General features: G+C 41.2%; 1 protein-coding gene across 1 annotated transcript in view; it reads right to left on the bottom strand.

Moving 5' to 3' along the window:
• Window positions 1-15,492, bottom strand: part of LOC126162760 (neprilysin-2-like) — a 219,531-nt gene that overhangs the window by 30,968 nt on the left and 173,071 nt on the right. The window contains exons 11-12 of the mRNA XM_049919448.1: window positions 11,075-11,240; window positions 6,838-6,956 (exon numbers count right to left, since the gene is read on the bottom strand). Of these exons, the coding sequence (XP_049775405.1) occupies window positions 6,838-6,956; window positions 11,075-11,240 (285 nt within the window). The remainder of the gene's footprint in view (window positions 1-6,837; window positions 6,957-11,074; window positions 11,241-15,492) is intronic.

Raw genomic sequence — 15,492 nt, 5'->3', positions numbered from 1 at the left:
TGATGATGTAACTGTTTCCGTACCTGTTTGCTCGATCTGTCAGCATGATCACTTGAATTTCTTTCTCAATCTAGTCCTCATTAAAGGGTAACTTTAACGTTCTTTATATCGTAGACCAGAAACTCCTTCTTCAAGGATCATATGATTCAGCATTCGTGATCACGTCAGTATTGAATGGTATCCTGTGTGTAGTTTTTTGTGTCTCTGGTCGTTGTTAGTAATCACAGGGTCCAGCAGGGTTACGCTTTTCTGTCTTTCAAGCTCGTCAGTCAAGTCAGTCGAAAGCTGTAAGGCGCCTATATCCTAGCAATTTTTTGTATTTTACTCACAATAAATCGGTATAACAGAACAATGTCATTTCACTCACAATAAACCTGTATAATAGAATAATGTCATTGACGTATCTTTCATAATATATGTGCGGTTTCCTGTTTTTTGTCGTGATTTACGCTAAAAAATTCGTTCTCCAAGTATTTATAAACATTTCTGCTATTGATATGTGCTGTCTGTTCCGTCGGACATGTGTTGTCTGTTCTGTAGAGCATGTTCGCCAGAACGGACGTCACTGGTGCTGCAGCAGCTGCAAAAAAAGTATATTACAAGAAATTAGGACTTCAGCCATTGAAATAACTCAGTGGTGAAGTTGAAAATTTGTGCCGGACCGGGACTCGAACCCAGATGCCCCACTTCTCTAGAACGTTTGCTCGTATATATACATATTTTCTGTTAGAAATTATTTTTATGAACTAGGCACATCTGAAAAATACCTGTGTGTTGTGGATGTAGTCTTCATCGTACATGAGTATGATTGAATCGCCTTTGTCTGCCTTGGTGATAATTGCTATATGAGTAATACCTTGTTAACGTTAGCAGCTATTTCTATCTTCCCACTTCTATTAAGCTTTGCAAAGTCAAACTTGCTTTGAACTTCCTCAGTCATGTTATTAACTAATTTTGCGTTCATTTCCGGAATTAAATTATACTGTAGCCATTTATGTTGCAAAGCCAACTCAACACTCTTCCAGTTCATGTTATTTAGCTCCAAAACACTTTTGAAGAATTGGTGTACCTCGTTTTGTATGTTTCCCGATGTCCTATGATTAGTGCGCTAATACCGCCCAGAACTGTTCTCCATGACATTTCCTAATATTATTCTCTTCTTCAATCAACATTTACTCAATATTTTGGAAAACTGATAATATATGTAAAAATGTCGCTAATTACCTAACTGAAACTGTAGACTAAATGCTTTCTGATTGCAAAAGGATTTACGTTTTTTCACGAATCTTGCACATGTTGAATAGTATATATGAAAGTAACGTCATAAGCTGAACACCTGTCATTGAATTTAGTGTTCAAAACACTTTGTATAAGAATACTTTCAATTTAAAAATAATTGTCAACTCATGCTCAGCGTTACTTGGAAGCAACTCATTAACAAACGGAATATACTGAAGTACAGATTTATATCAGGAAAAAATATGGGAGGAACATCTGAAGTATATTTAGCGATAAAACAGAACGTCATAAAAGCTACAGAGCGAAATATACCAGTTTTCTGAAAAAGTTGTGAACCTTATTAACATAAACTTGAGGAAATCTGAGTCAGCGTTGCTACATAAAAGATTAAAATCTAAAAAGATACCGAAAATGGTGAATCCATCTTTATTATGCTGATGGAACCAGTTTTTATAACCTGTCACAGTACTCAGAAAAATATCGTCCGTCATGTCGAAATTTCTGATGAAGACGTTGGATGACCATTCTTGTCTGAACTTTGAAGGGTTCGAGTAGTAAAAAGAAATCCAAGACGGCCAGATCCTAATGTCTCCTTATCTGACGAATTTCAGATAAATATTTTGCTGCTTAAGAAATTAATTCCATGACAGCAAGTCGTTGAATTTCCATGGTGGCCATATTGCAGAACTAACTTGTGGTAATGCGATAGAATGTAATATCACACCGTACAATATACAGTGTAAATATTATGGTACAGCAGTCGTTTTTATTATCTTATTTGCTTCTTTTATATTTGAGAAGCATCTGATGATTCCAGACACTTACATCTACGTCTACATCGTGCAGCTCATTGCAAAATGCTTGGTAGATGGTACTTTGCATTCTACCATGTATCTGCCTTTCTTCTTCCTCCATCAGATATGGAGTGCGGCAAGAATGACTGCTTAAACGCTTATACCCGCACTGCATAGTTTTAATCTCGTCTCTACAATCTCTACGAGAGTGATACATAAGGAGTTCCAGTACATTCCTAGATTTATGGCGTAATACTGCTTCTCGAAACTTTTCAAGTATCGTCAGTCTCTTCAGATGTTACGGGATCTCTGTGGGTCAGACAAACCTGTGATCGCCTGTGCTGCCCTTCTTTGTATACGACCAATATCCCCTGTTAGTCCTATCTGGAATGAGTCCTTACACATTTGAGTGATATTCTAGGATGGGTCACAGACATGTTTTCTAAATAATCTGTAGACTTATTTCATTTCTCTATTATTCTGTTAATGAACAGAAGTCTATCACCTTCTTTACCTACAACTGAGCGTATATGACCATTCGTTGTCACATTTTCAGAAACTGTCGCATCTAGGTATTTGTATGTGGTGAATGATTCCAACTGATAATGTAGTCACGGTTTATGATATTTCTACGGTTTCTGAACTTTCTTTTCACTCGCTATTATTCTTTTTGACCCACCATCCAATTCTTAGGACGGGTGTTTATTTGCCTCTTGTCCGCCGGCTCCACAACCTCCCGCTACACCGCTGCCTGTGTACCGCCCCGTGGAGGCGGTTTCAAAGTTTTTGTTCTTATTCTCTTTCTTTGTTTTTCATTTATTTGATTTATTTTTTGCTTATTTTCTCTCATTACTTTTCTTTGTTACATCTTTGTATTTTATTTTTCTTGTAGTCTTTTGTCTGCAGCAATGGAGATAAATTTTCTAATTAACAATGTTTGGAAAATGAAATATAATAGATTGCGTTAGTATAGAAAAGAAAAATAGAAAGATAGGAAAGATAATAGAAAGAGAACCGTCCTTCACTTAATGTTTGTGGCAGTGAGTGCCTTGGAATTTAATTCAAGCCGCTGATCACCGTTCACATCACAATAAGTAATCACTAATGCAATTTGCTGTGAAATCTATCTAACACCTAAAACATTTACAGTACTTATCGACGTTAATATAGGTGGTAGACCTTGTTGTGACAGATTTGTGCTTATAGGTTTAAGTACTGTTAATTATTTATATTATATTATCTTTTTCACGATGTCAGAAGCTATGTCTGACTCGTTTCCAGCCGTATCATGATCAGTGTTGTCATCGGTTTCCCTGTTAGGGTCTTGATTTACCGTGTCGATATCGACCTGTTGTCACACATAGGCTCTTTTTCTGTACTGTCTAGTTATGATACATTCAGTTTAAGTAGCTTTTGACATTCCGTCAGTGAGTGCCATAATTTTTGTCCATTGGTCTTTGTCTGTGAGCATTACATGTGTGCAGTGTTCTATATCTGTGAGATCCGTGTGTCACATTTGTCTTATGTTTGTCAATCATCCGCGGAAAAAGACGACGTCTTCTAGGAAACCTTCTTCCCAACATGTTGTCTGCCACAGTCTCACAAGGTTTAAGTACGTGGTTTAAGTATGTGGGATAAGGGCAGCGTCCTGTTACATAATGTACCATACCGCGGCTGCCATTGATATGTTTGAATGTTAGCCTATCCCTTATATTCGGAGAGAGGTAATACGGTCTTCCCACTCAGCCTGCCATGTAACCAGCGACGAATTGTGAAATTGGCGTTAGGTGTTAATCGGTACTCCAGTGATCCTCACCTGGTCATGTCATCTCGTCTGCCCTGTATCTTACTGCAACGTCTGTCGGGTTGATTCCCAGCACCACATACGGTGTTATCACTTAAGAAGTGCCGCAAATATCAGACAGTCTGCGTAGGACGCCCCAGCCGATGTCCCGTTCGTTGACAGGCTTTGCTCTTAATGGCTCTGAGCACTATGGGACTCAACAGCTTAGGTCATAAGTCCCCTAGAACTTAGAACTACTTAAACCTAACTAACCTAAGGACATCACACACACCCATGCCCGAGGCAGGATTCGAACCTGCGACCGTAGCAGTCCCGCGGTTCCGGACTGCAGCGCCAGTACCGCTAGACCACCGCGGCCGGCGACAGGCTTTGCCTATGGGCCCAAGTAATGGCAGCAAAACTGAATACTTAGTCGAAGAAAGCAATGTGGTATATCCGTGTGACTAACAGTGGATGTCTGCAATGTACTGAGTTTAGCCTTGTCCACTAATGCAGTATTTTTTCTGCTTTCCTTGTGATAGTTATATGTTCATGGAGATTTAGCTTTTCATCTATGTGAACCCAAAGATAGCTTGCACTGAATGCCTGATATAGGTTTGCGTCCCATATTTTAACTATTGGGTTCCTTTGTAGGGATCCTATCAGTAACGTGTACGTTGTTTTACTGTCAGTTATCTTGAGTTTGTTATGTTGCAGCTCTGTGCTATCGTTCTCAGTGTTCCATTTTGATCTTTCTTCTAACTAGGACCTGGTGTTAGCAGATACAACGATCAACAAGCCATCTACGTGTGTGACAAGTCCATCTGTCACGCCAGTCTGCTTCCATAATTGGAGGAGGGGCCCTATCGCGATGGACCAGAGCCACAAATCGACCCTTGTGGGCAGCCTTTGGTAAATCGTTTGATTAGTTTCCGGCTGTACATCTGCCATTCGACCACTCTGTTCTTACTGTAGTCTAGTAGACTGTGGTGGAGTGTGTTGGTTACCTCCAGATGTCTTAGTCTCTGAAACGTGGCGGGCCACCAAAGATTATGAAAGGCGCCTGCAATGTCGATCATAGCTGCTATTGCATACTGTGCTCTGGTGACATAATCAATTTGTAGTGCCTTGTTAATGGCGTCATCAGTTGATTTCCCACCTCTGAAACCAATCTGTGTTGAGCGTGTCAGTGTCTACGACGTCGTCAGTTAGGGGCTTGTGCATCAGAAATTCTGCTGTGTGTCTACATCCCTTTGTCATCGCGTCGTCACCCTGTCGTAGCGTTCCCAGAACTAATAGGATCTTGATTTTTTTCAGTGACGAATTTATATGGTTCCCTCCCCATGTTTCATTGTAACTGTCACGCTGCTTGTCGGTCCTAATGTTGCCTCCGTGTCTTAAATTGTTTCTGTTTGTATCGGTCCTTTGCGAGCTTATACGCCTCTAGTCTTACTTGCCTGTCTCTACCTGTTACGGATCGTTGATATAGCCGTCTCGCTCTTCTGGTCTCCTGTTCTATCTCTAGAGACCTATCTCTCTGACGTCGATCTGTTGTAGAATTTTAGAACATGTCTTTTGCTCGAGTATCATGTCGTTTTTGGAAACTCAGAATCTACTATGTAGGAATCAACATGGATTCCGGAAACAGCGATCGTGTGAAACCCAACTCGCTTTATTTGTTCATGAGACCCAGAAAATATTAGATACAGGCTCCCAGGTAGATGCCATTTTCCTTGACTTCCGGAAGGCGTTCGATACAGTTCCGCACTGTCGCCTGATAAACAAAGTAAGAGCCTACGGAATATCAGACCAGCTGTGTGGCTGGATTGAAGAGTTTTTAGCAAACAGAACACAGCATGTTGTTCTCAATGGAGAGACATCTACAGACGTTAAAGTAACCTCTGGCGTGCCACAGGGGAGTGTTATGGGACCATTGCTTTTCACAATATATATAAATGACCTAGTAGATAGTGTCGGAAGTTCCATGCGGCTTTTCGCGGATGATGCTGTAGTATACAGAGAAGTTGCAGCATTAGAAAATTGTAGCGAAATGCAGGAAGATCTGCAGCGGATAGGCACTTGGTGCAGGGAGTGGCAACTGACCCTTAACATAGACAAATGTAATGTATTGCGAATACATAGAAAGAAGGATCCTTTATTGTATGATTATATGATAGCGGAACAAACACTGGTAGCAGTTACTTCTGTAAAATATCTGGGAGTATGCGTGCGGAACGATTTGAAGTGGAATGATCATATAAAATTAATTGTTGGTAAGGCGGGTACCAGGTTGAGATTCATTGGGAGAGTCCTTAGAAAATGTAGTCCATCAACAAAGGAGGTGGCTTACAAAACACTCGTTCGACCTATACTTGAGTATTGCTCATCAGTGTGGGATCCGTACCAGATCGGGTTGACGGAGGAGATAGAGAAGATCCAAAGAAGAGCGGCGCGTTTCGTCACAGGGTTATTTGGTAACCGTGATAGCGTTACGGAGATGTTTAACAAACTCAAGTGGCAGACTCTGCAAGAGAGGCGCTCTGCATCGCGGTGTAGTTTGCTCGCCAGGTTTCGAGAGGGTGCGTTTCTGGATGAGGTATCGAATATATTGCTTCCCCCTACTTATACCTCCCGAGGAGATCACGAATGTAAAATTAGAGAGATTAGAGCGCGCACAGAGGCTTTCAGACAGTCGTTCTTCCCGCGAACCATACGCGACTGGAACAGGAAAGGGAGATAATGACAGTGGCACGTAAAGTGCCCTCCGCCACACACCGTTGGGTGGCTTGCGGAGTATAAATGTAGATGTAGATGTAGATGTAGATGTAGTGTTGTTAGTTCATTTGACCGTGGTGCTAGTGTAGGATATGTGTAGTGAGTTCCATAAGTGTGTGCACTCTGTAGTCTGTACTCCCATCAATGTTCTGTATGTTTTGTCAACTGCACTATTTTACGTTTCAAAACATTGAAGCAACGCTAGTTGTAAGCACCTAGTATTAAAGGAATTTAGGAAGTAGTTACCTCTCCGATGAAGCCGGCTGTGATCCTGTCGCCAATTAGGATGCCGATGGCGCCGTAGTTCATGTACTTGGGACGGTCTGCGCTGAAGAATACACCCTGGAGGATACCCGCTGGAATCACTGTGGAACCCACACATACTCTCGTCATTACACACACTGCTGGTCTCTGCAAAGTCTCGTACACTAGAAACTGGTAATTAATCACTAAGACTTAATTCCCAAGCCCAGATGTTGCTCATGGAAGTAGATTGCAGGCTTTTTAGGTGAAAATCATTCGAAAACTGATTATTGCTCAGCAAGCGATGAAGATATGCATGTTGGTATCTGCTGGGGGAGGCCGGGAGACAAATAGATTGATCAAGGGACTGGCTTTATTGGCAGACGTGGTATGATAACCTGCAATGACGCGAATGAAATGGAGGAAGAAGTGTGGTTGAAGATGTGGCCAGGAAGCGGTATCAGATGCAGTTCTTTAGTACTCCTTCTTCTACTTAAAAGTCTGAATTCCTTGTATCTATGGACCTCGCTGGTGATTCCAGTATGATGATTCGTCGTGGGAATCTCCTTTTTTTAACATCTATTTTCGTATGTCCATAATATATGGGTTGTTTTCCTTCCACAGTAATGGAACATAAGGCATCCATTACCTTCCTGATGACATCATTTCGTACGCTTTTCTACTTGGATATCCCTGCAGACTGCCTCCAAAAGTTCGTTTCAGTTGCCACCAATTTTTTCAGTAATTGTGTTTAAACTGTCCGTACTTCTTATTCATACATCATAAAGCTTTCAATAATTCTATTGAAGTTGTTTTTCTTTTACTCCATTTCTGATCTGTTGATGGCATAAAATACCATTTAATGTTATAGTAGTAAAATTTTCAGCATTTATTCTAGTCTACCACCTGACGTGATTGTTACTCTTATATGTTTGCATTTTCCAGTATAAGTACTTGCCCTCTTCCTTCTTCCAGTGTCAATTCTTGAATTGTGCCTTTTACTACCATGTAGTTTGTTTGATTCATGTTGACCCGAATACCCTATTTCTAAACACTTCTTTTAATTTCGTGGTGATATATTCAAAACCTTCCTCATCTTATCCCAAAATTAGCTGGTCATCAGCAAATAGTTGTGTATATATGCTACTACCATTTATTGTGAATCCCATGTTCTTACGATTCCTCTTCCAATTTTCCAACGCTTTCTCTCTACATATTTCATAAAGTGTCTGTGACAGGTTGCATTCCTGATGTGATTCCTTTGTAACATTAAATACAGGTCAGAGAAAGTTTTATAATTTTATTCTTACTGTAGAATTTTCATATACGTTTTGAATTGCATTAATTACGGCATGATTAACACTAGATGATTTTAAAATCTTTGACAAACTGCATAAATGTGACGTTTACTATGTCTACAGATACTAATTGAAGAGGCTAATTCCGAATATGTTTCTTTTCAAGTGTTTGTTGCAAATAAAATATATCGTCTATAGTGAATCTTACAGATCTTAAGCTAGCTTGTTCTTCGGCCTCCATTTCCTTAACTTCTATTTCCCGCGCATTGCCCTTAGCCCCAATATGCGTCAGTTGTACACTGCTCACCATTAAAATTGCTACACCACGAAGATGATGTGCTACGGACGCGAAATTTAACCGACAGGAAGAAGCTGCTGTGATATGCAAATGATTAGCTTTTCAGAGCATTCACACAAGGTTGGCGCTGGTGGCGACACCTACAACGTGCTGACATGAGGAAAGTTTCCAACCGATTTCTCATACACAAACACCAGTTGACCGGCGTTGCCTGGTGAAACTTTGTTGTGATGCCTCGTGTAAGGAGGAGAAATGCGTACCATCACGTTTCCGACTTTAATAAAGGTCGGATTGAAACCTATCGCGATTGCAGTTTATCATATCGCGACATTGCTGCTCGCGTTGGTCGAGATCCAATGACTGTTAGCAGAAAATGAAATCGGTGGGTTCAGGAGAGTAATACGGAACGCCGTGTTGGATCCCAACGGCCTCGTATCACTAGCAGTCTTATCCGCATGGCTGTAACGGATCGTGCAGCCACGTCTCCATCCCTGAGTCAACAGACGAGGAGGTTTGCAAGACAACAACCATCTGCACGAACAGTTCGACGACGTTTGCAGCAGCACGGACTATCAGCTCGCTGACCATGGCTGCGGTTATCCTTGACGCTGCATCACAGACAGGAGCGCATGCGATGGTGTACTCAACGACGAACCTGGGTGCAAGAATGGCAAAACGTCATTTTCCGGATGCATCCAGGTTCTGTTTACAGCATCATTATGGTCGCATCCGTGTTTGGCGACATCGCGGTGAACGCTCATTGGAAGTGTGTATTCGTCATCGTCATACTGGCGTATTACCCGGCCTGATGGTATGGGGTGCCATTGGTTACACGTCTCGGTCACCTCTTGTTCGCATTGACGGCACTTTGAACAGTGGACGTTACATTTCAGATGTGTTACGACCCGTGGCTCTACCCTTTATTCGATCCCTGCGAAATCCTACATTTCAGCAGGATAATGTACGGACGCATGTTGCAGGTCCTGTACGGGCCTTTCTGGATCCAGAAAATGTTCGACTGCTGCCCTGGCCAGCACATTCTCCAGCTCACCAATTGAAAACGTCTTGTCAATGGTGGCCGAGCAACTGGTTCGTCACAATACGCCAGTCACTACTCTTGATGAACTGTGGTATCGTGTTGAAGCTGCATGAGCAGCTGTAACGGTACACGCCATCCAAGCTCTATTTGACTCAATGCCCAGGCGTATCAAGGCCGTTATTAAGGCCAGAGGTGGTTGTTGTGGGTACTGGTTTCTCAGGGTCTATGCACTCAAATTGCGTGAAAATGTAATCACATGTCAGTACTAGTATAATATATTTGTTCAATGAATACCCGTGTATCATCTGCATTTCTACTTGGTGTAGCAATTTTAATGGCCAGTTGTGCATATCTGCGTATTCCTCGTTACTGTAGTGATGAAGTTACGAGCAAAACTCGTGTATCACAACAGTCGTGAGTGGCGCTCTGACTCGAGTGTGTTTTCGTGTCCTTTCTGATTACAACTCAACGTCTCGATAATGTAAATAAGGTCCACACCACGGCCCAGCACAGGGCGTTCACACAGAATCACATCAGTAGTGGCTGGTAGCCGTATACTCATAAGTATCTCGCAAACGTTTCGTTTGGAGACCTATGATTAATCAGACTTTTCTGCTTCTAGTATCACTTACTTTCAGTTTTGTGCGATTACGCCATTAATTATGACATACCTCGTACATTACCAATTTCGTGAACCCAAAGTGGAGAACACAGAACAAAAAACCATAAAAGCTGAAGCCCACCATGAGACATCAAACATCAAAATTCAGCAAACTGAGTTGAACAGTGATGTGGGAGTGAAGATAATTTGTTGGGAATCATTGAGGAAAAAATCGAATGAAAGTTGACATTTATCTCTCATTGAAAATGAGTAACAAAAGCTGACTCAGCAGGGAAAGGAAATAATATTGTGGTCTACAGCAATGCAGTACATGAAAGTTGTTTGTGATAATACGAATCTGCCTGACTAGAGCACAGGGCACAAAAAGAGTTTCAAAAGGAGTTTCTATAGAGGAATGGTTACAAATCTTTGGTTTGGAAACATGACATACTGCAGTAGTAATATTTGTACACTCACATTTTACGTCGGTATGATACTGTAAATGTTCCAACAAATTGAATGTATGTCAATACTTTGGATAAAGTGATGTTATTTTAATCGTACCGTATTTCGTGAGCTCTTTGGTCGTTAATAATTGTAGGTTAATAACGCTACCTTCCGCTTTTTTAAACTGTTTTATTTCAGTGTCAGGCCCATCATCAGAAAACTAACTTTCGCAATTACGTCAATGTTCTCATCAGAAGCATACCGTCAGCTCCAGAAACATGTTCCAGTGAAAGGTACTTTGTCTTATTGTAGTAAGTATGCTTTTCCTGACGCTCTGTAAGCCGTTGTAATGCAAGCACCAGACGTATTCAAAATAAATCAGTGTGGCTCGTAAAGCATTTTATTACCATTCTTCATGTCACCCACTTCAGTAGGTAACGGAAGATGTAAACTAAAAGTTAGATGTGATCTAATTCTGAACTCCGGCTTAGAGCTAGAACCGTCAGATTTTGGCACCACTCCTTTAGTTCTGTCGGCAATTGAAGCACCTCACTCACCTATGGAGTTCTCGGCGGGGTCGTACGCGGCGTTGACGTCCGTCGTCTTGTGGATGATCCACTCGGTCTTGTTGATGGGCTGCCACAGCTGGCTGAAGGTGTAGTTGGTCAGAAACTTGGTCACGTTGAGCATGCTCTCCAGGTACAAGGTCGGGTTGATCTCCAGCTACAAAGGTACATTCGTGGACAAAACATACGGCGAGGCACTAAGAAAATACTATCTCACAATGAGAGAGGTGTGCACACTGGTCGAAGGAAGAAAATGGGACTGCCCACTTTCTGGAAATCCTACACGGAAACCTCAGTGTAGGGCCTGAGAGGAACATTGTTAGTGAAAGTTCATTCTGGTAGCATTCTGCATGCTCTATGGCACGTTTATTACACAGTCTTAGAATTCACGAAATTACTTAATCAGAAAGTTTTCTAGAGTGTATAGGGAAACCATGATGGTTACAGAGTCAGTCCCAGGCAGCTCTCTAGGAATCTCCGTGTGTATGGGATGTGAAAACTGTACGGCCACATCTGAAAATGGCAAAGTTTACGAATGAAAGATGGTAGGGTTCTGACTACAACATATACAGCTAATCCGTATTTGAAATGAAGTAGAACAGGAATATGAGCTATTAATATCGGCAATAGTAGACGCTCAGAAGACTGTTCTTGAACTGCATCTCTTCAGTCCACTTTAGACTGTAAAGCACGTATAGCTAATAGAGGACGACGTCACGCAGAGGAGGTTCCTGTCGCCCTTACATCAGACAATGGTTGCCAAGTAGTGAGAATCATTTATCTGGATATTTTCATTGCCAGGAACTTCTTAAGCTATGTGCTAAGCAGCCCATTAGTAGAAGATAATGTATCTAAGCTGTACTGGATACTACAGCTGCTGTCGAATGTGGACAGGACTAAGCATTTGATTGTGTACATTGCAACTGACAAGAATCTACTTGTAACAGTTGACCTAAGACGTCAGGAATGTGGTATCACGTAATATAAATTTAAGAGTTAAGAAGCCCTTTCTGAAGGTATATGTTTGGAGTGGAGCATAGTATGGAAGTAAAATGTGGACCATAGTGAGTTCAGACAAGAAGAGAGTAGAAAGTCTGAAATGTGATGCTCTAGAGGACTAACACATGAGGAGGTACTGAATGCAGTTGGGGAGAATAGAAACTGATGGCACTGTTTGCCTAAAAGAAGGGACACATCCCGAAGCATCAACGAACCGTAAATATGTAATCGAAGAAAGTGTGGGAAGTAAAAATTGCAGAGGGAGACAAAAGCTTGAATACAGTAAACAAGTTCACTTGTATTAAGTCTGTGTTAACTATGCAGAGAGGAAGACTCTTGTAGAGGACTAACTAGGTTGAAGAGCTGCATGAAACTAGTCTTTAGACTGAAGACAACAACGACAACAACATCTAGAACAACATATGTCCACCTCTATGTTGTCTGCATTATTGTTCTACAACAGTACAAAATAAGTGTAACTAAAATAATTTGCTAAGCAGACACTGCAGAGTCAACTAACTGTAGCAAACACATAAATTAACGTTCATACCTCAAATAATATTCTAATATCAGGAGCTGACAGTGTATGTGCCACAAATTGACAGCTCAAATTAAGTGCCACTAGGCTATTTCTGCGACTAAATTGTCTGTATTATTGTTATATAAAAGTACAAAACACATGTGACTAAAATAAATTTCTAGCAGGCAAATCAGTATTTGGGTTAAATGAGGCTTTCATCACCTAACCAAGAACCTTTCTAGGGGTGAAGAAGACAGTGCATCATGTTCTACACTAGAAACATTTTGAATTTACTGAATGGCTAATATACCCACGTTGTTTGCTTGTTCCTACTACTGTTTCAACTTACATTTCAAGGGGAACTTGGCATCAACAATAGTTCTTACCTCATTCGACTGTGCAAGGCATAATCGATCCTCAAATTAAAATTCACAGTGTTACTACCTGATTTAAATTGTCTGTACTCTCTGCCAAAATTAAAGTCTCGCTTACTGTCGCTACTGATCTCACTTGCACATTATGCTGCACCTGGCTGCGAGCTAACATCCCAAAGATGTTCGGGCTCACATGCGGTTCCTCTTCGTCGAAATGTCTTGGATCAAACTCGTCTAGGGGTTGAACCGCATGTGTCGCATTACACGCCCCAAATTAGACACTTGTGATCCTTTTTTTAAATTGTCGGGCTGATGGCAAGTTTGCGAAATACAAAGTTAACATATAATAACAGTAATAATAATATGGGGAACCAAATTAACGACCCATAAATGATGCAGGCCACACAGTTGCGATTTGGTTAGAATAATGTTTATTCAGAAAGCAAACTAATAGCGAAAGTGGTCGTATTTAGAGTCACTGTTACACTCGAGCGCATATCCATTTGACACAGTTCGATCATTCGCAATCTCATCGCGAAAAACTACGCGAAAAGTTAGAGTTGGCACCAGGTGCGCGGCTGCTCACCACTCAAAAGTCCCGCGATACCACATAGCGCGAAATTTTCTAAGTCGTTTCACTTCCTAGCTGCCTAAAGACCGACTGTCCGCTTTCGCGTCTCAATCCGAACTGTACCCTTTGATGTCTCCAGTTGAAAAGTTCGCTTTCGCGTCTGCATCATCACTCCCTCTGCCCTTCTCCGGCCGCGTTTCCCCGCGCGCCGAATATCCTCGCTCAACTGACTAGGGCAGTTCCCTTTCCTGAAGCCGTCCATCTGATTGGCTACAGCGTATTGTACGTCATTTTACATTTAAACCTATTTAAATAATCAAAGCTTGACCACTTTCACGTTCTAAATAATGTAACAATAATATTCATTGTTAAATACTTTTACATAAAATCAATACAATTTGCTTCTTAACTTTGAATGTCACGGCCAGTAGCCTTGGACTAATGTGCTTTCTGATAAATAAATAAAGAACAAAAGTAACTATTATGCACTAAACTTCACAACAAATATTCTATTCCCTTATGATTCAATAAGATGTCATACTCTCATCGTTCAATGTGTTTCGTGTAGAGGAAATGATGAGCTGATGCTTAACTGTAAGTACTTGTAATTTAAATTTGCTATATCTTTAAAACAAATAAATTATAGAGTTGATATTTACAACGTTTGTCATTTTAATGATGCACTTCTATATGAAATGTCGATCATTAAGATCAACCAAAGCGTTCAGATTTTAGCACTCAGTTCTTTGTTACAAAACCTGTTAATTTCACTTTAACAGTAAATCCTAAACTATTATAGAAATGATCAATATTTAAGGTTTATTGGGGTCACCATGAAAATTTATGGAGGACGTCAGATTAAAGTTGCTGTGGCTTGATTCCCTGCATTACTACAGAATTAAATAGTTTTCATAAATGTTTCACTTTATGGCCGATCTTAGATCCGCCGTATTTAACGCTGCTACGTCTCCTCGCCCACATTGCCCGCATCTCGTGGTCGTGCGGTAGCGTTCTCGCTTCCCACGCCCGGGTTCCCGGGTTCGATTCCCGGCGGGGTCAGGGATTTTCTCTGCCTCGTGATGGCTGGGTGTTGTGTGCTGTCCTTAGGTTAGTTAGGTTTAAGTAGTTCTAGGTTCTAGGGGACTTATGACCACAGCAGTTGAGTCCCATAGTGCTCAGAGCCATTTGAACCATCTCCTCGGCCACAAGCGCCGTCTACTGGATTTGCCTATGACGTAGGTTCTCGTCTGTCTCACTCGCACACTACAATGCTTATACCTCAACAGGCAATAGACGCCTGTGAGTTTCCCCGTCTCGTGGTGAATCTGCGCCCTTTGTGGCATGCAGTCCTGGACGACAGGGTTCGTTTCACAATTCCTGTAGGCTTTCTCTTTCGGCCATATAATTAAATGAGAGCGCCATGCTCGTTAAATCACATGGCGTTGTCAGCAGTTTGATCTTTGTTCAACCTTTGGTGATAGGCACAGTGAAACCAAAAATTAAATATTCTCTAGTATGTACTTTCTTCATTATTGTTCTATGTCAGTTCAGATACATTTGGCTCACTTATTGGCACTACAGTTGTAACATAGGGGTTAATTTACACTTTGCATCGGTAACAGTTCGGTCTTTGTTCCACACCCCACCGAAGGCTCAAGTGACCACTAAATGAAATATAATAATGTTATACTCACATCTATACTCTCTGCATTATTCATCATAATTCACGTGACTCGCTTATTGACACTATTGGTTTAACTTACAAGTTAAGCTGCACTTGATTTCCACGATAGTTCGGTCTTCCTACTCACCTTGGTGAAAGATACAAAGGACCCTAAAATTAAATATGGCACTGCTACTTACACACTTTATAAACAATATCAAATACTTCTGATATAATTGCAACTAATGTGCATAGGTGGTTTGGCAATTCGACTTACCCGGA

The sequence above is a fragment of the Schistocerca cancellata genome, chromosome 2 (assembly GCF_023864275.1).
Source record: "Schistocerca cancellata isolate TAMUIC-IGC-003103 chromosome 2, iqSchCanc2.1, whole genome shotgun sequence".
Taxonomy (NCBI): Eukaryota; Metazoa; Arthropoda; class Insecta; order Orthoptera; family Acrididae; genus Schistocerca; species Schistocerca cancellata.
Note: the sequence above shows the minus strand (reverse complement) of the source record. Positions and strands in the feature narration are given on the sequence as shown.